The 26665-nt window shown below is 33.7% G+C and overlaps 1 protein-coding gene across 2 annotated transcripts in view; it reads right to left on the bottom strand.

Moving 5' to 3' along the window:
• LOC118198685 (stomatin-2-like) overlaps nt 1-15546 on the bottom strand; it is a 113860-nt gene extending 98314 nt beyond the window's left edge. For both annotated transcript variants that reach the window (XM_035370422.2, XM_035370423.2), the window contains exon 1: nt 15124-15546. In XM_035370422.2, the coding sequence (XP_035226313.1) occupies nt 15124-15214 (91 nt within the window). In that variant the 5' untranslated portion in view covers nt 15215-15546. The remainder of the gene's footprint in view (nt 1-15123) is intronic.
• Between the last annotated feature and the right edge of the window lie 11119 nt (nt 15547-26665).

Below are 26665 nucleotides of genomic sequence, written 5' to 3'. Positions count from 1 at the left end.
CATGAATTCGAAACCGATGCTCTCATTATCTCAACAGCAATATCATAAAATAATTTAGAAAGAGCAGACCATATCTTTAGAATTTCCGATACACAGTCTCGCACGCTGAAGATAAGAATGTTTTTTTTTTCCCTCGTACAGTGTTGCCATTGCTTGCTTTAAAATCGTTGAATGTAAGACAAATTTGAGTTTTGTTGTTTGACTTCTAAATTAATCGTTGAGATTTTAATCAAAACTACATAAATTCTTTACAAAATATGAAATAGATAATAAACCACATTCCGAATTTGGACTTCCAGACGCACATATTCCATTGGAGGACTATGTTATTCAAATTACCGTTGTTACCGTTGTTTTTCCACAGTGCGAGAAACATACATATATTCATGCAGATTCTTCACCATTTAATTTTTTTAAAATATAATGCAGGTCTCTAAGATTTGATGGCAACAATTTGAAAAGTGAAACGTCGTTTACAGTGAATCAACGCAAAATGCCAAAACAAAATAAATAGCCCTGTGTAAATTACACCCTTTGGGCTAATTAATTAAATACTAGTCCGACACATTCCATCTTAAATGCAAAGCTATTTTAACATTTTAAGCATTGGAGTCATTTAAATAGAAAAAAGTCGCATATTATTAACCCAATGTTTTATCTATTTAAATGGATTAGCTAAAGGAAAATAAGTAATTTATTTTCATTTTGGTTCTGTATTTGTAGAGTTGTAACAGCCTTTTTTTTTTTTTTTTTTTTTTTTTTTTTTTATCCGAAGGCCGTTCACCTTTACAAATTGCTCTCCTACAAGCTTTTTTATCTTAAGAATAAGTGAATAATATTGATCTGTTTTTCAATAAGGTAAGTATGACATCATACATTTTCGTCATCGATACTTTGTTTGTTATCCGTATCAGCTAATATATTTTTCATACGCGTGCTTAAATATAAATTTTGGAGAAGACGTTTTTACCCCAGGTGATATTTGTGATGAAAATGTTTGTGTAGATTTCTGCTATACAGCATTTCACAAATACAGAAGGCAGCTTTTTTAGGGTGTTTAAAGAGAAATAATGAATATTTTAATTCGTAAATAATATATATTAATTAATGATAAAAAATTATCGCAGTAAACCAATGTTTTTAATCCTTTTTTAAAACTCCTGTAACCATGAAGCAGATAATGTTTCGGCATATTCTTTTATATATAATAATAGGTGCCTTTAACAGTTATACAGAATTTAGGCATATATAGCACGCCAAAAAATATTAATTTAGAAGTCAAACAATAAACAGCTTTCAATTTCAGTAAAGTTTCAGATACACAGAAATAAATCATTAGCGCCAATAATATCGCCAATAATGTGAAATTCAACAATAAGCCTTTGAAATCAAATCTAAAATCAAATCTAACTGCGCGAAATTAATTCTAACCCGGACACTATCATTTCAAAGGCCGACAAAGGTAGAGAGATAGTCGTCATGGACAAGAACACGTATATTGAATGGTGTCGCTAAACTCTTAAACGAAGGACCATATAATCGGATTCTTAAAGACTCTTCACCTTCGGACCTCTCAAAAATAAAAACTGGGATCAAATCTTCGCAAATCCTTTTGAACAACAGCCGCTTATCCCATCTGTTGCGAACTGTACCAGATTATATGCTCTTCCCAAAATTCATAAAAGTGGTATTCCTTTCCGCCATCCTATTTTATCAAATTTAGGTAGTGCCTTGTACCCGTTATCAAAATATTTAGTTTCTAGAAAAAAAAAAAAAAAAAAAAAAAAAAAAAAAAGAAATGAGTTACGGAGCACGATTTTTACAGAAAATAGGCAGTACTGGTATAAAAGTATTGTATGGTATTAGAAAATATAAAGCAACATTTTTTGTTAAATCATAAAGTCAATAACTGCAAAAATAAATAAGTAATTAAATGTGTTAAAGTTTTACAAAATATGATATAGATAGCAAAACAAATTTAGGACCCTGCATTTTAGTTAAAGAAATTAAATAATGAAGAATATGCATGAATGTATGTACGTTTTTCGCATTGTGTAAAAACAACGGAAACTAGACACATCAAATTTTAAATAACGTAGACCTCCACTCGAATACGGGCATCTTGGAAGTCCAAATTTTGGAATCTGTTTTATTATCTATTTCATAGTTTGTAAAACCTTAGCGACGTTTTAATTAACAACCTCAACGATTTTAAAGTGAGCAATGGAAACACTATAAGGGAGGGAAGCGTTTTTATCTCCAGCGCGCGAAACTCTCTGTCGCAAATTCTAAAGATATGCTCTTTTTCAATATTTTGTGATATTGCGGTTGAATTGAATTTTATGGTTTAAGTGCGATGAACATGCACACAAAACGTTAAAATTACGCCCCTTTATGCGTAATACAAAATCTGAAAGCTTTCAGATGTTTCTTTTATTTATTTATAATTTATGCTTCAAAAAAGTGTTATTGTTTGATAATTTGTTATTAAAGTTTGTAATATTATACAGAAAGTGATTTTAATAAGCAGTTAAAAATAGTTTGTCGTATTTATTTGCTATACTTTGTCTAGCCAAAGCATCAAAATTTATCATCAGCATCTAACAGAACCAAAAATAGGAAAACACCTTTTTATTTGTATTTTATTTCTTTTAGGAAAGCGAGAAATCGATTTTCTCTCTCTCTCATTTATTATTTAGTTGAGCGAAGAGCGATTGTCGTTGTTATTTTTCTGTACCAGAAATAAATAACATTTCTCTCCCTTTTGCTGTCGCTACTCTAAGATGTAGCAATTAATAGTTTAATTATTTATCTATCTTACATAAAAGTAATGCAATATATACATATGATGATAATTTAGTTCAGAGCAGATCATTTGATATCAGATGAAAGCTTGACTGGGGCAGATGTTATTATTTGGTCGTGAGTAGAGATGGATTACGCATTAGAAGATGCCGGGAACTTTTGAAGAATTAAAAAATCACTTGATAATCCCAACATATATATATATATATATATATATATATATATATATATATTACTTGTTGATTACTGTATGGAAGGTCACAGCACAATGAACGCAATCTGCACCCAGTTTTAATTACGATGTATTACATTTTCAATAACGAACAGAAGTAGCCAGGCAAGAGATGTCCGTTAGCTAGCAAAAGATAGTGCGTAGCTGGATTGCAGCGGTATTTATTGTAAAAGTTTTCATTAATCTGATTGGCTAAGAACGAAATGCAGTGCAGAAGGTTAAGACAACATAATTCAGAATTAAATATTTCAGATATGACTCACTTTCGGAAAAAATATTACAATTTTTAGAATATCATTTTACTGTTATTTTATAAGTTATTTTTTCCTTTCTTTATGCATGCCTTCGTTGTGTAGTTGGGAACATGCTCGACTCGTATTTGAGAGGTGTAGATTTCGAGTACGGCACTACATAAAAGAAAAGCTGTGTAGTGGATTTAGCGCTTTGTAAGGTCGGAGTTTGCTCAGAATATCGTGTTATGCCTCAAACACGAGGAAGAAATGGAGACAAATAAGAGGAATATCGTGTTATGCCTCAAATAAGAGGAATATCGTGTTATGCCTCAAATAAGAGGAAAATTATGTATAGGTAAGGTATAACAAAATACGATAGCTGCTTTAAGAAATGATTGACGACCTTAAAATAACTACTTTAGATTTCATGTTCACCTGCCTAAATTCATCCTTTCTCCCAAATTCAAGTGCTTTCCACGTTTCAGCGCATTTAGACGACGCTGGAGAGAGGAATTACATCTGAAGCATTCCATAAAAGAAAAGCTGTGTAGTGGATTTAGCTATGTAGTGGATTGGGTATACAACACGCACATCTCTACTTCGGACCCAAGGTAATTTAAACGCAGATGGATACATTTCTGACATCTTACGTCCAGTGTTTGTGCTCTATCTTCGAGACCTGCCAACCGCCATCATTAAACAAAATAATGCAAGACCACATGTTGCACGATGTGTTCTGACCTTTTTTGATGCACAGTTTATTCAGTTGTTGCCTTGGCCTGCACGGTTTCCAGACCTGTTACCCAATGAAACCATTTAGCTATGTGTTGCTGAGAGACTAGCCCGCCACCCCTCTCTAACTAACTTTGTAAGGTCGGAGTTCGCTCAGAATATCGTGTTGTGCCTCAAATAAGAGGAAGACATGCTTACCAGCAAATGTCAATATTCGGGAGAGGCAGGATCGTTGCCTATCAAGCGTGTGGATTATCATCCGTGATATCAACCGTCGCATTAGTCGAATCCAACCACTGCCCTGCGAATATGGAATCAATGGGTTGCTGAGGGTCATACTGAATTACATGCAGAATCTCAATGCCCTCTCATGACTAACCCTGAGATGACAGACATTTTGTGAGGTTAGCCCTGTAAAAACATGCAACCACATCACGGACCACTAGTCAGGAAATAGGTATGTTTGGCTAGCACGTACAGTATCCGCTCGTATGGTGTATCGACATTTGCAACAGCATGGACTATCAGCACGGCGACCATTACTTTCGTCTTCCCTTGGCAATGCAGCATAGAGAGAGACGGCGACTCTGGTGCGCCGAACGACAAAGCTGAATACAGGAGTGGCACGATGTCGTCTTTTCAAGACGAGTCCCGAGTTAGCATGCAGTATTCTGATGGCCGTATACGGGTCTGAACCGAGAAGGCTGCACGTCGCCTGTTTGCACTCGATAGCGGCACAGGCGCTCTGCACCTGGTGTGATGGTTTGGGCAGCCATTGGGTATACAACACGCACATCTCTACTTCGGACCCAAGGTAATTTAAACGCAGATGGATACATTTCTGACATCTTACGTCCAGTGTTTGTGCTCTATCTTCGAGACCTGCCAACCGCCATCATTAAACAAAATAATACAAGACCACATGTTGCACGATGTGTTCTGACCTTTTTTGATGCACAGTTTATTCAGTTGTTGCCTTGGCCTGCACGGTTTCCAGACCTGTTACCCAATGAAACCATTTAGCTATGTGTTGCTGAGAGACTAGCCCGCCACCCCTCTCTAACTAATACGGTTGATGAAGTGTGGTATAGACTTGAAGCAGTTTGTGTCATCCAAGCTCAGTTCGACTCCATGCCTAACCGTGAAAGAGCTGTTTCTATTAATTTCGCACCCCTGTAAACGCTCAAAATGCTTATAAATTTAATTATTTTGTCTTCATGTACTGTTTACGCACGTTAAGTATCTTTCTTGTGTTTGTTTTCCTTCATGGTGTTGCAATTTTAACGGCCAGCAGTGCAGATTCATTATAATACTTCCAGGTATTCTCAGCTTGATAAAAAATGTACACTTGAATTCACTTAATCCACAGGTGTTAGTAAGCGAATAATATTCGGGGCTAATTGTACCTTGAATCATTTTCTCGATATAATATGCTACGAACATTAATCCGAATATAAACGCGTGATAAGTTTTACGAAAACGAAATGTTCAGGATTACATAAACTTATAAAATGAAAGTACTAATTACATAAACTTATAAAATGAAAGTACTACGAGATTTTCTTCTAAAATGGTAGCAGCATTTATACGCCATACATATGTAACTGCGAAACAAAACGTAAACAACAACATGCGTATACGTAGTTTCAGGGATTCAGCGTCACAAGAGCAACAGAAGTTCATTGGTCCATTATTGAATCCCCTCTCTCAGTGACGATACTGATGTGCACTTGGGAATTAGGTTTCCAGTGAGGCTCTCTTGTTGTAGTATTGGGAGCTGTTGCTCTGGATTGGAGAGGGCGTGGGACATACGCCTGCTTACCTATGTTAGACATCAGGTGTTCCTGCTCTCCGTCACTAGTCACCACCGGTGCATTTTAAGGACCTGATGCCGCAAATGCACTATATACTTTCACTCATCCAAGCCTTCCCATGTATTCGAACACGGGCCTGGTGATGTGGCAGTTAGCATTGATAAGCACAATAATTAGCATTGATATGCACAACATTTGTAAGGGCGACATGCCCTTGCAAATGTTATAGCACACACAACAAATTATCAATCAGGAAAGTTTTTTAGATGTCAAATGAAATCATTATGTGTTGAAAAATTAAAGAGCAGTTTCTCTTTTTCAGAAGCAAATTATCAAAATAGACAGGTTACTTATTTATATCATGAAATATAGGGAATTTTTAATCAGAATCACTAAAAATAACTGAATTTTTTATTTTTAATATCCGAGTTCGCATATAATTCCTACTTATCTAACGTGCCGCCCAACCTAACGTGTCGCTGACTGATGTGCCGAAGGGCCCAGGTGCGAATTCCGGAAAAAGCATGGATGTTTGTAAATGTATATTGTCCGTTCGACATGGGGGCACTCTAAATATTCGACGAGCCGAAAGTCCTCTCGAGAGGTTGTGGGTAGGGGAAAGATCTGTAGGAGACCGCGCACTATCATCTGCAAGGTGCTCAAGGCTGCTGCCAACGACAATAGTAATCTTGAACTCCTTGCCACGATGAATTTCGTGGGCTTGGGCCGACTATAGGTCAGACAAGTGAGCATTAGTCAACAACAACAACAAATATATTTGACGATTATACAAATATATTGAACAACAAATATATTGATTAAAGATCTGAAGAGCGGCATCTGGGATGCTATAAAAATGGAATAAAGAAGATATCATTTGAATGTTCACTAGCTTCCCTTTTTGTTTAATCTAATTAATTTTAACTTTGAACACTGGCATTTGGCTGATCATATCGCTCTCATAAATATAATGAATAAATATAATTCAAGGAATATTTTAATAAACATGCAAAACAGCATCCTTAGATGAAGCCATGGAGGAGATCTTCGCTTCCAAGTACATATTTTTAAATTTAAGAAAAAGTTTCGTTCACTTAATCTATTTTCAAAAAATATTTTTTCAGTGTAAGCGCGAATATAATATTCTTTTCACGCTCGGTATATTTACGGAGCATGAAAACTTACACGCAATTTTATTTTTCATTTAATAAATCTTTTTTTCTCTTACATTACATTCTATACTTGAAATCTTGAAAAAACAAGCTTTAACGATAAAAATAAGAAAAGGAGCTCTATAACCTTTTCACAGTAAATATTTGCAAACTTCAGAAGTATATCAGAGCTTTATTTTCGGAAAACTATTAGGAAAAGAATATGCTTTTCAGAAAATCCCCACATGAGTTATAAACTTTCTTTCAATAACAAAAAACGAAAATAAAAAAGCAAAATTCTATAAAAGAAATTTGCTTACCGTTAAAATTTAGTTTTAATCTTTTAATGCGCCATATTTCAATTTTTGTTTCTTCTATTAATCTTGAATGAAACAAAATAATTCTAAAGTATGCATTTTGAACCCAAAGGAGCAATTTGCCCACAAGGCAAATGAATTTCGTTTTGGAATTTTGAGTCGTCCATTATAAAACGACGTTTCATCTTTTAAATTAGTGCTATCAAATATTACATCTCCATTATATTTAAAGAAATTAAATAATGAAGAATTTACATGAATGTGTGTATGTTTCTCGCATTGTGGAAAAACAACGATACCTAGAGACATCAAATTTTGAATAACATAATGTTCTACTCGAATATGAGCATCTGTAAGCCTAAATTTGGAATGTGTAGTTTATTTTATGTCTATTTCATATTTTGTAAAACTGTAAAGAATTTTTGATTAATAAATTAAATGATTTCAACGCGAGCAATGTGAATACTGCAAACATTTTTATCTCCAGCGCGCGAGACTGTGTTTCGGAAATTCTAGAAATATGCTGTTTTGCTATTTTTAAATATTTTGTAATATTGCTGCTGAATTGAATTTTATGTGGTTTAAGTGTTAATAACATGATATTTAATAAAAAAAAAAGGATCAAAATTAAACTTTCATTTTTGTGCACAGAAAAATCTGCCTTGTTGCCGGCTGGCCGAATTATTTATTTCTGCGTAAAAACTCTAATTTAAATTGTAATTTTTTATTGTTTTAAATGTATTTCTATATTTTTCAATTTTTAGTGAAGATATTTTGAAGATTTATATATTTTTGTCTTGTCGCGAACTACGGACAGAATTAATTGAATCAGATATGTATCTCTAATGGAATTCCAGGAAATAAGTTTAAATGAAATGCAGCAAAAAGTGCGTGTAATTTAATATTCCGTACAAGGAAGTAATATGGTGTACACATCGGATTTTCTTTTTATCCCAAAGAGAGTTACCCCAGATGGGCTATTAACTTCGTTTTGGCATTTTGTGTTGAAATTTTTAAATGTCGGTTCAGTTTTCAAATTTTTGTTACCAAATATTATCGCCCTGTGCTATATTTAAAAAAAATATATGATGAAGAATCTGCATAAATGTATGTATGTTTCTCGCATTGTGATAAAACAACGGTATCTAGAGCCATCCAATTTTGAATAACGTAATCTTTCATCGAATATGGGCATCTGGAAACCCTAATTTGGAATTTGAAATTTGTTTTATTATCGATTTCATATTTTGCAACATTTCAAGAATTTCTGATTGAGAAACTCAACGATTTCAAAGCGAGAAATGGCAACACTGTACAGGCGGGGAACATTTTTATCTCCAGCGCGTGAGACTCTGTATCAGAAACTAAAGATATGTTCATTTTAAAATTATTTTGAGATATTGCTGTTGAATTGAATTTTATGGTTTAAATTCAAAGAACATTTAATAAATAAATGTAACACATAAAAGGTTAAAAAAATTTCCGTTTGGGCGTAATGTAAAATCTGAAAACTTTCAGGTTTTTCTTTTTTTTTTTTTTTAATTTTTTTTTTTTTTACTCTATCTTTTAGATAATATTGCCCTTAGTTACCATTATTTTATTTTCAATTTTCTTTCGTCACAAGTCAGTCTGAATTCTACCGATAAAACACTTTAAACATTACCAGCCGAATGCCGCAGAACATCATCATTAAACTTCAGAAAGACTTAATATTTTATATTCGTATAAAAAAGGGATTCTTTTTAAGTAGATATAAAGTATTCATAGACAAGTAGTACAATCACCGAGAAAACAAAATATTTCTGATTACTGATAGTTCATTTAAATTTCAACTGCAGTAGATCAACAGAATACTTCATGGAACTTTTGCAGTTGCCACCCAAACAGGCGAGTGGTTAACTGACCTTTTTACGCGCTCAAGTATTACACGGAAAGGAAGGGATGTCCGTGAAGGACTTTTTAAGGGAAACTGGCTAGTAACTACGTTAAATTTGCGGAAAACCACGAAAACGCCCATGTAGCCAGCCCTTTCGCTGGGACTCAGCGATTGGACCGAATTACCAATATGCAATACCGCTCGGCCGCTGGTGAGCATGGTAAGTGGTTAGAGACTCTGACTGAGGTCACAAATTGCGCGGTTTCGAATCTCGATAAAGGTGTGGATGTAAATTATCTGTCCTTTCGTAAAATGCAACAAAGGCCTACCTATTAAGCGCCTCCATAATAAAGTGACCACCGCTTCCTGCCTTAGTTGCAGCCAACGCTTATAATGGTTAGTGCCCCCCCCCTGCTGAGAAGAAAAAAAAAAAAAAAAAAAAAAAAAAAAGCCTTCTGTAGCTTCTCCAGGCGTTATAAGCTAGTTTTTCTGAAAAGGATATAATGAACGCATCCTATCTAAGGTGGGTAGTTCCCGAGAATTTTGTTATTATAAATCCTTAGTGGCGCGTGTTTGTGTCCTTAGTTTGAGATAATAAAGGCTGAATTTAACCCTTCCCCAGACATTTTCATCTACACACCTGGACTCCGCGATAAATCGCTACGTAGTTCAGCTAGGTTTCTACGAAGTCAAGCATAGACAAAGTAATTGGAAACATTGCAAATTTTCGATTAAATGGTGCATAAATGGTTCAATAAATATTACTTTGAGTGATAGCTAATGCATTCCCTTGAATTTAAAAAAGCTGCTTATTAAAGATAACAATAAAAAGCAATTGGCAAAATAAAACGCCTTAATATTGCAGCCTTTTGTATTTTGGAAAGGAAAACAAATTATGCTGAATTGTATTTGGAATAAAACATTTCCACCTTTCTAACCCACAATTTTGACTGTTTCTTTGACCAAAAACAGAATATAAGAGAATGAAGTAAAATATTGAATTTGGGCCAGAAGCACCTTGGTAATGAAATGAATGCCTTAGGAAATAGTTAAAACCTAATGTCTTGGAAAATTAAGAATAATCATGGTAAATAATTTTCATTTAATAAGAAATTGGAGTACGATTAGAAAACAAGTGCAATCAACGATTTTATAAATAATCTTGAATGTGATAATTAATCCATGAAGAACGCTTCATAAATCTGAAATAAGCGTTTAGTTTTATGAAACGTTCTCCTTTAAAAGTTATGAATTCAGTACTATTGGAAAGCTTCACGAAGGGCACTAAGAATAGGAGATTAATAGTTAAAAACATCATAATTATTTAACGAAAATAAAAATATTTAACATCATATTTAAAAAATTACTTATCTAAAACAAAAAGAATATATATATATATAGGAAAAATTGATTTTTAAAGTCCAAAGGGGCTTTGTTCCTGAGGGACTATTGTTCTCGTTTTGCGATTTTGCGTCGAATCACTCTGCATGTGCGTTTCACTTTTCAAACTGTTGCCACAGTATTATCGCGCTGTATTATATATGAAGAACTTAAGTAATGAAGACAATGACCTTATCCTACTGCGAATATGGGCATCTGGAAACCCAAATTTGAAATTTGGAATTTATTTTATTATAGATTTTATATTTTGAAAAACTTTAACGAATTTTTTATTAATAAACTGAAGGATTTCAAAGCGAGCAATGGCAACGTTGTTCAGAAAAAATATTTTTATCTTCAGCGCGAGAGACTGTATATCGAAAATTCTAAGGATATGCTGTGTTTAAAATGTTTTTGCGATATTGCTCTTGAACTGAATTTTATGGTTTAAGTGCGAAGAACATGATATTCAAGAAATAAAGGTAATACACAAAATGCTATAAAAACGCCCCTTTGAACGTAATTTAAAATATGAAACACTTCAGATTTTGTTTTTGTAGATTTTCTTCATTCCTTTCATTAAAATAAAAAATAAATGTTCTTTCATTAACTATGATTTTTAAAATATGGTATTTTTCACTGACTGTACCTTAAAAATACGTACATATTTTTTTTTCCGTCAGTTAAATAAGTAATACATACTAAAATATAATACAGTGAGTAAATAATAAAACACAATACTTTATGACAACCCACTATTTCAAAAAATTATGGTTTGCTGTGGAATGATTTCTAGACCGAACTCCACAGGTCTGCTATGTTATCGATGAAAAAAAAGTTCTCTTCCTAATAAAGACCAAACTTTTGTATCCCTTGAGGAATGAGCTCATTTCCAAAATGAAATGGAGCAATTTAGAAAGAAAATAATGTGAAAATAGTATATTAAAACAGCGTTTAATTTTCTAACAACTTCCAAACAACAAGTTCTGTACCTGAAACATTTTTCTCGTCAGTTGACGTATTTTCATACAAAAAGGTAGATTCTCAGTTAAGTCATAGTTTGTACAAACAATGTTTTTTAAGTTTCTACTTTTTAAAAAAGAGTTCATAAACAATGTTTTTTAAGTTTCTACTTTTTAAAAAAGAGTTCATGAATAAAAAAATCTGAAAGCTATCTGATTATATATTACGCCCAAAGAGACTTTTTTAACGTTTTGTGTGTTACCTTTATTTATTAAAGATCATGTTCTTCGCACTTAAATCATAAAATTAAATTCAACAGCAATATCACAAAATATTTAAAAGAGCATATCTTTAGAATTTTCGATACACAGCCTCGCGCGCTGGAGATAAAAATGTTTTTTTTTTTTTTCGTACAGTGTTGCCATTTCTCGCTTTGAAATCGTTGAGTTTCTTAATCAAAAACTCATAAGTGTTTTACAAAATATTAAATAGATAATTAAAGAAATTACAAATTTAGGCTTCCAGATGTCCATATTCGGGTGGAGACGTACATTATTCAAAATTTGATGGCTCTAGTACAGTTAAATGCATGCTATATAATTTTACATTTTATGTTATAAAATAAAATTAATTTCCACACATTTTTGCATTACAAAAATGTGTGGTAATGTGTCCTAATAACTTTTAAGTAAAGCGCGAAATTTTCATCATTTATTTTATATTTAACAAAACCTGTTTCCAGGAATACCGGTAAATTATTAGTAAACTGATTTTATCTGCCAGTTTTATCAAATCAGTAGTAACTGAAAATTAGTGCCAGATATTTGTGGGGTTCCAACCTTTATCTAACAGCAAAAAGCGTGGGAACCTCGTGAACTGGTAATCGAATATTCGCTTTAGTTCAGGAACAGAGGCGTAAACTCCAGAAGGGATAATTACCATTTATTTATCAAAATAAGAATTTAACAGTCGACTCCTTTCTCAGAGAGTACAGCAAATCCTCCACTTGGGCTTAAACTCAAGAGTACCAAGAAATAAAACTTAACTAAAAATATATATAAATCTATCAAAATTCTATATCAACTATACTGGCAAAGCTATCAAGGGCCTGAAATACAGCCGAGCGTAGTAATAGCTTAGAGAGAGTGTAGCCAAAACGCAAACGCGCGCTGGTCAGAATCTCTGGCTCTCTCACAAAGTCAGTGGAACTTCGATTTAAATACCTCTCTTACGCATTTGCATTAACCGCGAATCTAAAAACACATTCTGTTAGAAAACTGTAAGCTGAAACTAGGAGAGATAGGAAGGTAGCTTTAACTAAAGATAACTGTTAAAAACTTAAGATAAACCTTACATATTTAACGAATTAATTATCAATTTAAATATTTTCTTCCTGAAAACAAATGCACAACTAGCTAATAAAAATTTAACAGCTTTCATTTTTATTTTGAACATAATTGGGCTATTGGTCTTCTGCTTAAAGTTTATCTTTAGTTTGAAGTTTAGCTCTCTCTCTCATACACACTTTTTCTAAACTTTCAATTTATTCTACATATCCCGTATTTACTCACACATATTACCATTTCTTCTTGTACCGTGTTTCTATATTTTGAAGATGAAACATATAATACACAACTATAATTTGATGAAAATCTCTTGTATTCTTGAACACAATAAATATAAACCTATGAAGGAAGTATGAAAGTTACTTGTTATACCTGTCTTCACTCTAATTGCTTTTCCCAGCAGAAAAGATTTATACCAACTGTTTTAACATATTCTCATCCCATGGCAGCCCCCCTCCTACTGGGTTTTATCTTAGTTAGCTTATTTATATTTATAACAACTGCTCTTTTAGAAAAATTCCAAAATGCTAATTTTAATACACAATAAATATATACGCAAATTAACTTCGGCAGGAACGTAAATAATGTAATCGGCATTATTATAACAAATTCTACTAATTTGATTTTCAGCTTAAGAGTCCTTTTGTTTAAATAACATGAAAATATCAATTATTTATTAAATTACAAAATTATTAAGTAGTATTTATTTATCTAATCTGTATTATTGAAATATTTTTTCCCAGAACAGTTGGCATGTATAAATGTTATAAGAAATAACAAGTAAGTAAAAGGAAATACTGATAGGTAAGAAGGTATAACTAATATAAGTAATAAGGAAAGTTTATAACTTATGTTTTATAACTGATGTATGTAATAACAAATGAAAAAATCTTCATTTTCCAAGATGAGGATAAAAAAATCTGATAGCCCTTTCTTCATTAATTTTGTATTATATGAATAGTTATGCTTCCGGGAAAAACACGCGGAGAAATTATTCCTCTGGCTTTCATAAATGCTAATATTTGGGAAATATTTATAAATATATAGATAGAAGATAGATACAGATATATATATATATATATATATATATATATATATATACAGCTATATCAATTAAGTTCAAATTAAAAACTGAACAGGCAAAAGAAAGGCAAGAAAAAAAATTAAACATTATATTATTAATTGAACAAATTGAGAGCACAGCAAACTATAAATAGAGTTAACTAAGATAATTTTAAAAATTAAAATTTTTCAAAAACTAAATTTTTTAATTAAAATTTAAGAATGGAGTTAAAATAATATATGCCAAACTATGTAAATTAAAATGTAGCTGTAGAAATTACCAAAAAGTGAAAAAAGATACATTATTTTCTTCAGACTCTTACTCTGTCGAGAGGAAGTATAGCCTTTTTATAATAATACATTTTTTCGGACAGATTTATTGTTTCTGTAAGCTTAAAATTATCTGGAGCACTGAATTAATAATATAAATATTATCAGAACCCTGAAAATTAAAAACTCCTTCCCTACAGAATAAATCTAATCTAAGCAAGAAAACGTATTTAATAGTACCAGTCTTATACACGTAGTATATGAAACACTACATGTAAAACAGATTTCTGCAGAAAAAGATTTTTGTGTATGAGAGCATTTCTGTAATACATAGTTAGGAGAAAATTTTACAGGAAAGTATTAAGACATGTATATAGAATAATAAGGATAATTGAATTCTTCTATTTTTAACCGTCTTTTGTGTTCTGTGAAGCACATTTGGTTTCTTAGACTTTTCTTTCTTATATTATTCTTTCCATTTTATGTGCTTTCCTATACACTTTGAAAAATTATTATTAAAACTCTGATGTTGGTGAATACAAATTTCATTCAAAAATCATATATACAAGTACGAAAATACTAGTGCAGAACTATTAAAATAATAAAAATTTAGAATATTCGCAAGCTATGAAATAATAAAAAGAAATTAAACTCGATTTTACTTTAACGACGGGAATCAGAGTATTGTGAATATGCTTCGTTTAAAAAGAAGCTACAATAGTTACAATATTTAAAATTATAATAAATTTTACACATATCACATAAATTAAAAGCGTACTTCTTGTTTAAATTATAATCTTACAATCAAAGCATACATAATCATTAAGCTTTCTAATAAATTAAATAGCAGTTTCATGCGTCAATTAAAAGTGCAATGGTAAAGTGAAATATGCATCGAGATTACATTAGACATTAAAGTTTAAATTATATATATTGACATACCTCCGAAATGGCGTATTTCAACATGTTTCGTTCCTTTTTCTTGCGGCATTGCTTCTTCCTCATCAGTTTGTGGAGACACTTTTGCCTGCATGTATTTTAAAAATGAATCTGCAAATTTTCCTCACGTATTAGTCGTGTGTTTCTTCTATGTATCTACTTATCAAACACTTCCGAATTTTATTTCGTTTTAAGGTTATTTACGAATTTACTCTTATGAAAAACGCAAAGCCAAATAAATCACATCTGAATATATTTATAACATAATTATCTGGGATTTGAGGAGTAAAATGTTCTCTTTTAAACGTGATAAAAAGAAATAAAAGTTAAATCGCGTGATTAAGCAATTGCAAAGTTATTTGGTGGATATTAATAGCTAAACTGTACACATCTGTCAGTAGTGAAGCCCTACAAACAACAGTTACAGTTCGAAGAAAACCGGCTTTGCATCCAGCTTTCGGGAGAACGCGTATGCTTGGATCTTCGGGTTGCCAAGATACTGATTTCTCGCCAATTGTTTCGCCAAAATTCGGGAATGCATATTAAACAGAAAAATAAATTTTGTGTTTTGGAAACTAATTTCAGCATCAAACTGTCACAATGGGCACATTATAAGAGTAAGAATAATCTGCTTATCTTAGGGAAACTGAAGTTCTTATCCATGTTCCAAAAACAATGTTCTGGGAAAAGAACGACGATTTAAAGCTGATTCGTGCTACATGCTTTCCTCAATAGCTAATTTAGAATTAAAAGAATTCAAATTTTTGAGTGCTGTTTTGAAATTTCAGTTATCCTATATAGTGAAAGAACTTATGTTGAAAGGAAAATAGTAAAAGTTTCCGAATAAATAATAAATATAGCTGTTTTTCTCATGTTCTTTATAACGATAAAAAAATGGAAATTAATTTTTAAAAAAAATTTGAATGCTTTCAGATTTTATATGACGAACAAAAGGGCGTTTTCTTAACTTTTTGTATGTTATCTTTATTTATTAAATATCATGTTCTTCGCTCTTAAAACACATAAAATTAAATTCAACAGCAATATCACAAAATATTTAAAAACAACATATCTTTAGAATTTCCGACACACAGTCTCGCGCGATGGAGACTTTTTTTTTTTTTTTTTTTTCTGTACTGTGTTGCCATTGCTCGCTTTAAAATCGTTGAGTTTCTTAATCAAAAATTCGTTAAAGGTTTACAAAATTTGAAACAGATAATAAAACAAATTCGAAATCGGGTTTCGAAGTGCTCGTGCTTGGTTAGAGGACTACGTTACTGAAACTTTGATGGCTCTAGGTAACATTATTTCTTCAAAATGCGAGAAACTTTTATGATTTCATGCAGATTCTTCATTATTTATAGTTTCTTTAAATATAATACATGGCGATAATATTTGGAGGGAACAGTTTCAATGGTCTGTTTTTGCAATTTTAGAAAAAGTATTAATTTTTAAGTGTTTCTTAGACATTTTATATTTTTGATCTTAAAAAGGGAGCTATTATTTGATCATTTAGATTAGCACCTTCAAGCTTGATAATTATAATCCGTTATAGATGCAGTTTGAAAATTCCAAAAATTTTCATATAAATGATTAGAAATTTATGAATGCTCGTAAAATCCAGAATCCGTAGCTTTGAAAATAGGCATTTGCATAGCTTGTGCGACCAATTATTTTTTCATGTTCAGTGGAAGGTTTAAAATGCAAAGTGCATTATACTAGACCTACACATTTTAATTTGTACTTTTGCAGACTTTGTATTTTTAGCCCATAGGGCGTTAGCCCAGAAGGACTATTAAGTTTGAATTGGCATTTTGCATTGATTCACTTTTCAAACTGTTGCTACCGAATATTATCGCCCTGTATTATATTTAAAGAAACTAAATAATGAAGAATCTGCATAAATGAATGGATGTTTCTCGCATTGTGAAAAAACAATGGTACCTAGAGCCATCCAATTCTGAATAACGTAGCCCTTCAACTTAACATGGGCACTTAAAAGCCCGAATTTTGAATTTTGAATTTGCTTTGTTGTCTATTTCAAATTTTGTGAAACTTCTTATTAGCAAATCAACGATTTCAAAGGGAGCAATGGCAACACTGTACGAACAAAAAACAAAACAAAAAAAATATTTTTATCTCCAGCGCGCGAGACTGTGTATGGAAATTCTAAAGATATGCTGTTTTGTGGTTTTTAAATATTTTGTGATTTTGCTGCTAAATTGAGTTTTGTGTGTTTTAAGTGCAAAAAACATGAAATTTAATTAATAAAGGTAACACACAAAACGTTAAAAAAAAACTCCCTTATGGGCGTAATATAAAATCTGAAAGCTTTCAGGCCTTTATTTTTCCGTTTGAAATTATCTAAAAGGAATCATGGATTACGTAGAATAAAACATAACACTTTTAATTCAGGATATTATGCCTGTAATGTGGCTACACATGTCATACAACATGCAGTGAAAGCATTTTTTACATTCTGCAGGGTGGAAATTCTTCCAGCATTCAGCAAGATCCCAATGTATAACGAGCTCACCGGCGGTCGAGCGGTAATGTCCCTGAGCACTGGTAGTTCGTTCAAAGTTTCGAATCCCGCGAACGGGCTGGCCGCATGGACGTTTTCGTGGTTTTCACCATGTGTAACCTGTATTCCTTTAGAAAGTCCTCCACGAAAGCATCCCTCCCCTAAGGCAAATAGCCCTCGAGGTTTTTCTTTATACCGAACCAAAACCAATATATGACACCAACAGAAAACCCCAAGAAATACTGTAATGTTAATTAACTATTCCTGATAAACAGGCAGAAGGTCCAAGTATGTAGTATACATATTAACAAAATAATTTTTAAGTTAGATTTGGAAGCCAAACATCGCAAAAGTACCTTTGCATGTTCTTCAAATGCATGGCCACAGCTCTCCAGTTATCCCTATACTCTCTCTCATTCAGATAGGCCCACATTCAAAGTTCCGCTGAAAATAAGAATCCAGGAGTAGAGAAAAGGCAAAGATCTAGGGAAACGCAGTTCCGGTCGCCGCTTTTCTTTTCGATTAAATATCTTACGCTATCGATCGAGCATAAAAACGATTTCGGTTCTCTGTTTGTTATGCAAATAAGCAAATAATTCATTTTTGAAGTAAGGTCTTCATCAACTTCATATATGTATTTATTCAGTCTAAAGTGTGATACATAAATTAAATTTTTGTTTTAATCTGCTTTGGTGTGCCGCTTTCACCATGAGGCCGATTATTACCGGCCAGGAGTGTTCCAGCACACTACATAAATTATATACATAAATACATTACATAAATTAAATAGGAATTAAGCAGGTTCCAAATTCTAAGAACTGAATTCTGTTGAAACGCTAACCAGTAGTACAACATACAAAGGCTTTATGACTGTTACCCCCTAATGAAACTAGTTATTTACCATTTAATTAAAGAAAGCATAATCAGCGATCTATAAATCACTAAGTCTACCGAACGGTGTAGGGGGTAGGGTCGCTGACTGCCGTACTGTAGGGTCTGGGTTCGAATCTCGGAGAAGGCGTGAATGTTTGTAAATATATGGTGTCCATGCGGCATGGGAACACTCTAAATATGCGGCGAGTCGAAAGTACTCTCGAGACATTAGTGGTAGGAAAAGAGGGGTGGGAGATCCCTCGAACCTGTCTGAATCTTTAGTAATTTCCAACAAATAGGAAATTTAACTGCTAAATAAGTCATAGCAAATAGCTGTATTTAACATCCTAACATCGAAAATGTATAGTATTATATGTAAAAATATCTACGTAAAATTGTATGTATATGTGACACTGTAACCTTTTGGAGACATTGCCAATTTAATAATTGCACTGAGAGACTCGTTAAGTCCTAGTGTCGGTGGTCATTTTGGTAGTATTTCCGGGGTATTCTCCATCAGAATTGGGGGCGGAATGAGCTAAATCGCACTGTCACCTCTAAGGTGCTCAAGGCTGTTGCCAATGATAGGTGTAAAACTTGCGCTTCTTGCCATGGGAAACTTCGTGGGCTTGGGCTGACCACAGGTCAGACAAGTAAGCATTAGCAACAAGAAGAAATTCCTATAGAATTTTATTATTATCATTAACTTTTTATAATTAATGCATACGATTCAACTTTGTAGTGCACAGGTACGTAAGGTAGAGAGAACATTTATACCTGTGATATGTAATTTATGAATTTAGAAAGGTAAAGTTTTAATAATGTATAGTTACGCTTTAAATATTTCTAAACCAATTAATTTTAATAATCTTCAAACATCAATGTAATGATTGTTTAGAAGCAGTGATTCAAACAGAAGTATTCCACTAATAACTTGCTGCGAATAGTATTTACGAACATCTCCATTTGACCCTTTTTTCTTTTCATTTCACAAGTAAACATTTTGCTGTTATGATTTGGGAACATAAATGTATTGTGCCATATAATCTGAAATCAGCTTCCGTGGTATGGCAGCATTTTAAGTGTTTCCTGAAAATTAAAACATTAGCGAGTATAAAAAGTTTCATAAAAAGAAAGTGATCTCACTCCCATCCAACGTCTGAAATTGATTTATGTTATGACCATTTGCAACAAAGCTTTTTTTTTTTTTTTTTTTTGTTGTTCCTTTTTGTATATATATTTTTTACATTCCGCTCCAAAATGGTCTATGGCTGTTGTGCTTAATTTTCTAGGCTCACAAATAATAATGTTGATTCTTATGCTTTGACATGACATATTTTATTACTATTGGCTGTGTCACGCTGTAAATTTTTTTTCACTCATATTTGTAAACTGTTTCAGTCGGAATATTGACATTATTTAAGTTATAATAGTTACAATATGCATTGAAATCTCGGACAAGATCAAGAATGTTTCAGAACACTAGACGTTACAAAACTGTATAAATTATCATCACTGAATACAAATTTCAGTGCCATGAAACCGATTAAAATGTTCATTCGCCGAACCTATAAACATTAATTCGAAATCAAAAATCTTCAAATGGTATATTTTGCTAGATTTAATATCATAACTGAAGAAAAGGAAATCAACATACAGCAGCTAGTTAGCTATTACTATTACATTCCTAATATAAAATGCTCAAAACAATTAGAGGATATTATGATTTTGGATATAAACTGCGGGCAAGGAAATGCTTTGGCGGGGTGTTTCATAGATCATGGGACAAACTTGGAGGGGTGGTAGAGCGTACTAAAACATGCATTTTTTTAAAGGAATGTAGGATCTAAAGTTGTAGGATTTTAAGGAATTTAGAACATTTACATTTTAAAGGAATGTAGAATCTAAAGTAGTAATGTAGGACGGGTTAAGGCAGGAACGTAAAAAACGACACGAGAGGAAAATGTGTTTATGTACAAAATTTCAATCTAAAGTGCTTCTTTGTAGCAATACAGTACTCACAATAAATGTTCAAAATTGCGACCAACAGCAGTAATACATGCTTGGCAACGTCGCAGAAGGGATTGACAAACATTTTGAAAAAACGACAGGCATTTCGCGCATGCTTGCAGCCGCAATGGATAGTCGTACAACGAGGTCCTCCAATGAGTCAACGGGAGTCTCGTAAATGATGCTCTTCATATGGCCCCATAAAAAATCCAAGCTGGATAAATCTGGCGAACGGGGTGGCCATCGAACGGGTCCACCACGACCAATCCATCGGCCCGGAAATGTCCCATCCAAATAATTGCGGACCGCACATGGTTGTGGGCTGGTGCACCATCATGCTGCAACCACATGCGATCACGAACGACAGCCGGAACATCCCGCAGCAATTCCGGTAGCACCTCTTGCAGAAAAATATGATAAGCCATTTGTACGTGCAGGTATGGGCCTATGAGGTATTCGTTAACAATACCCGCCCACACATTCACGGAGAAGCGGGTTTGGAATGCATGTGGATGTGTGCCGGTAGATTATGAGTTGCCCCCACGTGCATGTTGTGGCTATTGAAGATGCCGTCCTGTGAGAAAGTTGCCTCGTCCGTGAATAGCACATCCGATGGGAAATCCGCCTGCACCGCATACTGCTGCAAGAACTAATGACAGAAATGAAATCGAAGAGGGTAATCTGTCTCTTGCAAGGCTTGGACTCTCTGCAAATGGTATGGGTGCAAACCATTTTCATGCAATACTCTCCAAACGGTGGAATGACTCAGCTGCAGACGACGTGCAATAGCTCTTGTACTTGTCTGAGGTGATTCATGCAGAATGTTCAAGACGGATTCTTCAATGCGAGGTTTTCGTGCATTGAATTCCTAATGTCAGAGGGGTCTTCCACTCCTAGTGTCAGAGGTGGGTGTAAATGACCCGTTTTCACATAGAAACCGATGCAACCTCTCGAACATTATGTGCTTCGACATACGTCTGTTCGGAAACCGTTCCTTGTACAATCGTAACTCTGCTCTGCCGTTCCCATTAGCAGCGCCATACATGAGATGCATGTCAGCATTTTCCCTGTGCGCAAACTCACCCACCACGCTCGACATCCAGAGTTGCGAATGATCTTCTGATGTATCCGGATCGTGGGTTTGTCCCGCTCCGTACCGCCCTCTACCGCTGCATTGCCAGCCAATCACAGCTGTAGTTCCTATTACTGTTAGTGTTCCCCTTTTTAAATATTTATTGTGAATACTGTGCGTTTCTACCTTAACCCGTCACTTTAGACCCTACATTCCTATACAAAAAAATGCATGTTTTAGTACGCTCTACCACCCCTCCAAGTTTGTCCCATTATCTATGAAACACTCTGTATGATGAGTAGGTTTCGTAAGATATCAGGAAAGAAAAAGAAGCAACGTACAAGAAATAGTTTTATTTTATTGACAATATTTGTCAATAAACAGAAAATGTGCAATCTGTGCATATTATGCAAGTAAACAAAAAATGCCATTTTTCGGATACAAATGAGTTTCCATCAGGGGTATGGTATCCCCTGAAGCGGAAAGCAATGTTATACACCTATAAAGCGTGGAATCAATGAGGGACTGGGATAATCCCTCCCACTCCTATAGGAAATATCTTTCAAACTGCAGAATTGCGATGGAAATGTATATTTCTGATGAAATATGAAATCCGAACTTACCAGGAAGTAAAAATTATTAACCATTTTAAAATCAGAATATAATTTAACGTGTTATCGCTGTTGCGAATAAGATGACCTTCTGTTTGGTCAATAGTGTATTTTGCTGTCTTACTTCATTTAAAATTCCTCAAGTAAAGCACTAAAGTATAGTGTAAGAACTACAATATTTCTTTTCCATTTTTTCCCCTTTATGTAAAATAGTTTCCTATTAATTTTATTTGAAAAGTAAATATTTTTTCTATCTATGGGATACTGGATTGCTCAAAATAATTTATTTTATTTCAGAAAAGCGTATTTCCATATCCATTAAACGTGATCTAGTTTAATATAGATATTTTGCATTTTAGTGTGATATATATTAAGTTAATACACATTTCATATTATTTAAAATATAAATGGAAACTTTTAAAGCTTAAAGCGTCACCCAGAGGCTCAGAGCTTCTAAAGCTTAGAGCGCCAATCAGTTTTTATGAAAATATGTGTACAGGCCAGTTGCTCTAGAGTAGTAACTTTTTGCACATAGAACTTTTTGAGATTTCAGTGAAAGGCATTCAGCATTCGGTGTCGGCTTTGGAACTCATTGAACACCCGCTAATAGCATTCAGAGCTTGCATGGATAATGGCAGTAATTGATCGTCTAGATATAGGAAAATCATGCCAACAATGAGCAAAATGCAGAAAAATCAGATAAGATTTTCTTTCATACCGCCAAAGAAACACGAAGGTAAGAAGTATACTTCTACCTTCCATGTTAAGGTGGTTTTGGTTTATTTAGTTATGGTAAAGCACGCTAGGGCTATTCCCTAAGAGAAGAGATACATTCAGAGAGGATTTTATGAGGGAAACTGGCTCTTATTTACCTCACACATGGGAAAGGTCACGAAAATGTCCATCGTAACCTGTCCATTCGGTTCGATTGAGCCCGTTTCTAGCTATCAGTGTTCAGAGACTTGACTGCTCGGTCGTTAGTGGACACTCCATGCTAAGAAATCAACATAGCGCGATAATCGAGAAACAAGAATATCTCAGACACTGTCTAGTATTTTTTTTATGTGGAATTGAACATGAAACGTTACAACTTGACACTGAAAGTTGTAACGTTAGAAAATAAGCTAAAACAATCCAATATTTTGCAGTACCATGCAACCATGCAGGTTCCTTGCTTACAAAAGCTGGGAGGATTACGCTGTGATCGAAAACTTTGTGCTTCACACCTGGTCTTCTAGATCTCTGGATCTCACACCACAGAAATTTTCCTTTAGCGTTATGTGTTCCTACTATCTTTACTTACAAATCTCTGCGAGAAAGTTTAATCCTGCTGCTCTGCGAAGAGCATTATTAGTTAAAATATGACAAAACTTTAATTACCATCTTGGCCATTGTTTGGATAGCTAAATGAAGTTACGTGTAATTCTGATATGTAACCATTCGGCAGCTTTCCTTTCATGCATAATTTGTCCATTTGCGAATGCAAATTTCTAAAGTAAAGAATAAGGGAAATACTATATGATTCGGAAAATAATGTGTAGTATAAAATCGGACCTGGCTGTTGCCAACGACGGGTTTAATCTTGTACCCCTTGTCGCGATGAATATTGTGGGCTTGTTCTGATGTCAGACAAGCGAGATTAGTCACAACAACAACAGCAAATCCGACCTAGCATCGTCTACCAGAACAGTTTCGGAGGTTGAAATTTTCTTCTTCTTTTTTTATATTATATTTATATTTTAATAATATACTATTAAGTATCTGAAAGCTTGGTATTGTAAGCATTCTTTACTGTTGGATTTCCAAGGCTTTATATGCTTTATATAAAACAAACAAAATAATTTGTTAATCAAATTATTTTGTTTGTTTTATATAAAGCATTATTTTTTATGTATATTAGTTCATCTAATTTCTTTTGCCGCCCAATCGGTTTTAGTGGTTAACGTCGTTGACTTCCGTGCCGAAGAGCCCGCGTTCTAATCCTGTAGAACCCGTGTTCGCCCGAAAGGGCCAGTTTCACCCGAAGAGCCCGGGTTCGAATCCAGATGGATGTTTGTAAATGTATAGTGCCCATGCGGCAAGGGGGTCCTATAAATATGCGGCGAGCCGACAGTCCTCTTGAGAGGTGGTGGTAGGGGAAGAAGAGGAAGGGATCCTCGGACCGGTCCCCCAGGGTACTTTTCTTCAAAATTTGGGGCTGAACTAAGCTAAATTGCACTGTCATCTGTAAGGTCCTCAAGGCTGTTGCCAACGACAGGCATATCTTGCGCTTCTTGCCAGGAGGAATTTCAAGAGTTTCGGCTGTCTATTGGTCAGACAAGTGGTCATTTGTCAAAAACAACAACATTTTTTTTTAATTTACTCTACAATTTAAACAGATTTATAAAAACAATTAATGTGGCCCTTGGCCTTTCTACTTCAGTTTCATTCTGTTAAGTAAATATTAATATTTGATCGAAACTTTCATAAAGCTTGGTTTTGCCTTCGTCTTTAGACATTAAATCTTCTCGCATTCGTAATAAATCTTTATAATACTAACTACTGAAGAAGACATGCAATGAAAAATAGGTTAAACTCACTGTTGACGTTATACATAAGCCAACACACACACGTCTCATCCGTAATATGAAGGAGGAAATGAAGATGCTTCTAACCTATTAAATGAAAGTAAAATTTAGGAATTGTGAGTAGAATCTGGGCATAGTAACAAATACACTCACTGTATATGACACCTTCCACTTGATTCAGAGTCCAACCAAATCATTAAACAATTATTGACGTTTTCGCATTTTATTCATAAATGCATTGCACTGTGAGATTTTTCATGTTTTTTTTTAGAAAAAAAAAAAAAAAAAAAGAGAGAGAAAAGAAAAGAAAAAAAAAATGTCTATGATTTACGATAAGCTAGTTTAATTTAATTTACTTTCGCTATCCAAACTCTTACGAGAATTACTTCAAGCAAGGAAATATTGTCATTGATCTTGACATTTTACGTAATTCTCACATCATGCCATCTAGCATACATAATAGATAGTTCTGATGCAAACTCTTTTATGCAAAATTGGCCATTTATCTATGCTTGTGTCTTTCTATGCAAGCATTATGAAGTACTCACTGTGCTTGATTTTGACGGTAACTGCAGGTAACAAGCAAAAACCTTCATCATGTCAGGAAGAAGGAAGATCCGTTGAGGGGTAACACAGCTGAAGATGATTTATCATTATCCTGTCACTGTAATATAACGCATTAAATTGATTACTTCAATAGAAGATATATATATTGAAGAAGAAGTCATTTAGGAATAAATGTAACCATGCGGCACAGTGTAATTACATGTAAAGGCCCATTGATGCTATCAACAAAAGAGATTTCCAAATAATGAACTACTTTGCTTTCGCATATTAAAAGAACAAATAAATAAATTTATAAAGAAAGTAAATTTCCCTGGTAAATTACATTTGTCTTTTTGTTTACGATTTTATATAACTTCTGATTTCAGTTTCAGATATTATAGGTGAAAGAAGGACTAACTGATGAATAAAAGAGTAACTGATGCGTCACTAAAGTTTAAGTATACTGCTGTTTTAAGAACAGGAGCATAAGCTTTATTTTTAGAAATGTTGCAGCAATAATCATATTTGTTTAGCTGAAAACTTATTAAACTTATTAAAATAAAAACTTATTAAAATCATATTTGATTAGCTGATAGGAAGCTGAAAACTTATTAAAATCATATTTGTTTAGCTGATAGGAAATACAAAATTAAATTTTTACGTAGTTCTTGTAATCACGAATTTTCAGTAACAATAAATAAATCTTTTGGTCAATCAAAAACAGAATGACAAATTCCTTTTACCAAATTCATAAAGATATTAATCCTGAAAATATTTTCTTAAAATATAGGCATACATACGATAAATGTACATTTTTTAGAGGCATTAGTGTATTTTTGAAGTAAGGGTCATGAAAAATTAGCAATGCCCTCGCCGGCACTCGAATCTCTCGAATATGCGCCTAGTGTGCTGGCTATTACACCACGGAGGCATGCTAAGAAGGCGGAAGAACTACTTTATATACTGCCCCTTTTAAAGGGCGACTGGGGATTAGTGGACCCGAATCACGAAATCTTGGTGGTGGAGAATCATCATCCACCACCTTTTTTAGTTCGGATGCCACTGTAGAGTCATTAGGATATTTTTTAAACAAGAGAAACATTGCGTCTTAATTAAGAGAAACATGAAAAATGTGCAATGCCATCGCCGGGACTCGAACCTTGGACTTCTCGAATACGCGCCGAGTGTGCTGAACATTATACCACGAAAGCATGCTAAGAGGGCGGGAGAAATATCTTAAACTTCATTATACTAATATATAGGCCGTCGTAATATATGCATCGCGATATATGGCATGGTAAACATAGGCATATATACGATGAACGTATATACATCATTGTAC

The sequence above is a fragment of the Stegodyphus dumicola genome, chromosome 9 (genome assembly GCF_044657685.1).
Source record: "Stegodyphus dumicola isolate Sdum_Otavi_A_Nest chromosome 9, ASM4465768v1".
In the NCBI taxonomy this organism is placed as follows: Eukaryota; Metazoa; Arthropoda; class Arachnida; order Araneae; family Eresidae; genus Stegodyphus; species Stegodyphus dumicola.
Note: the sequence above shows the minus strand (reverse complement) of the source record. Positions and strands in the feature narration are given on the sequence as shown.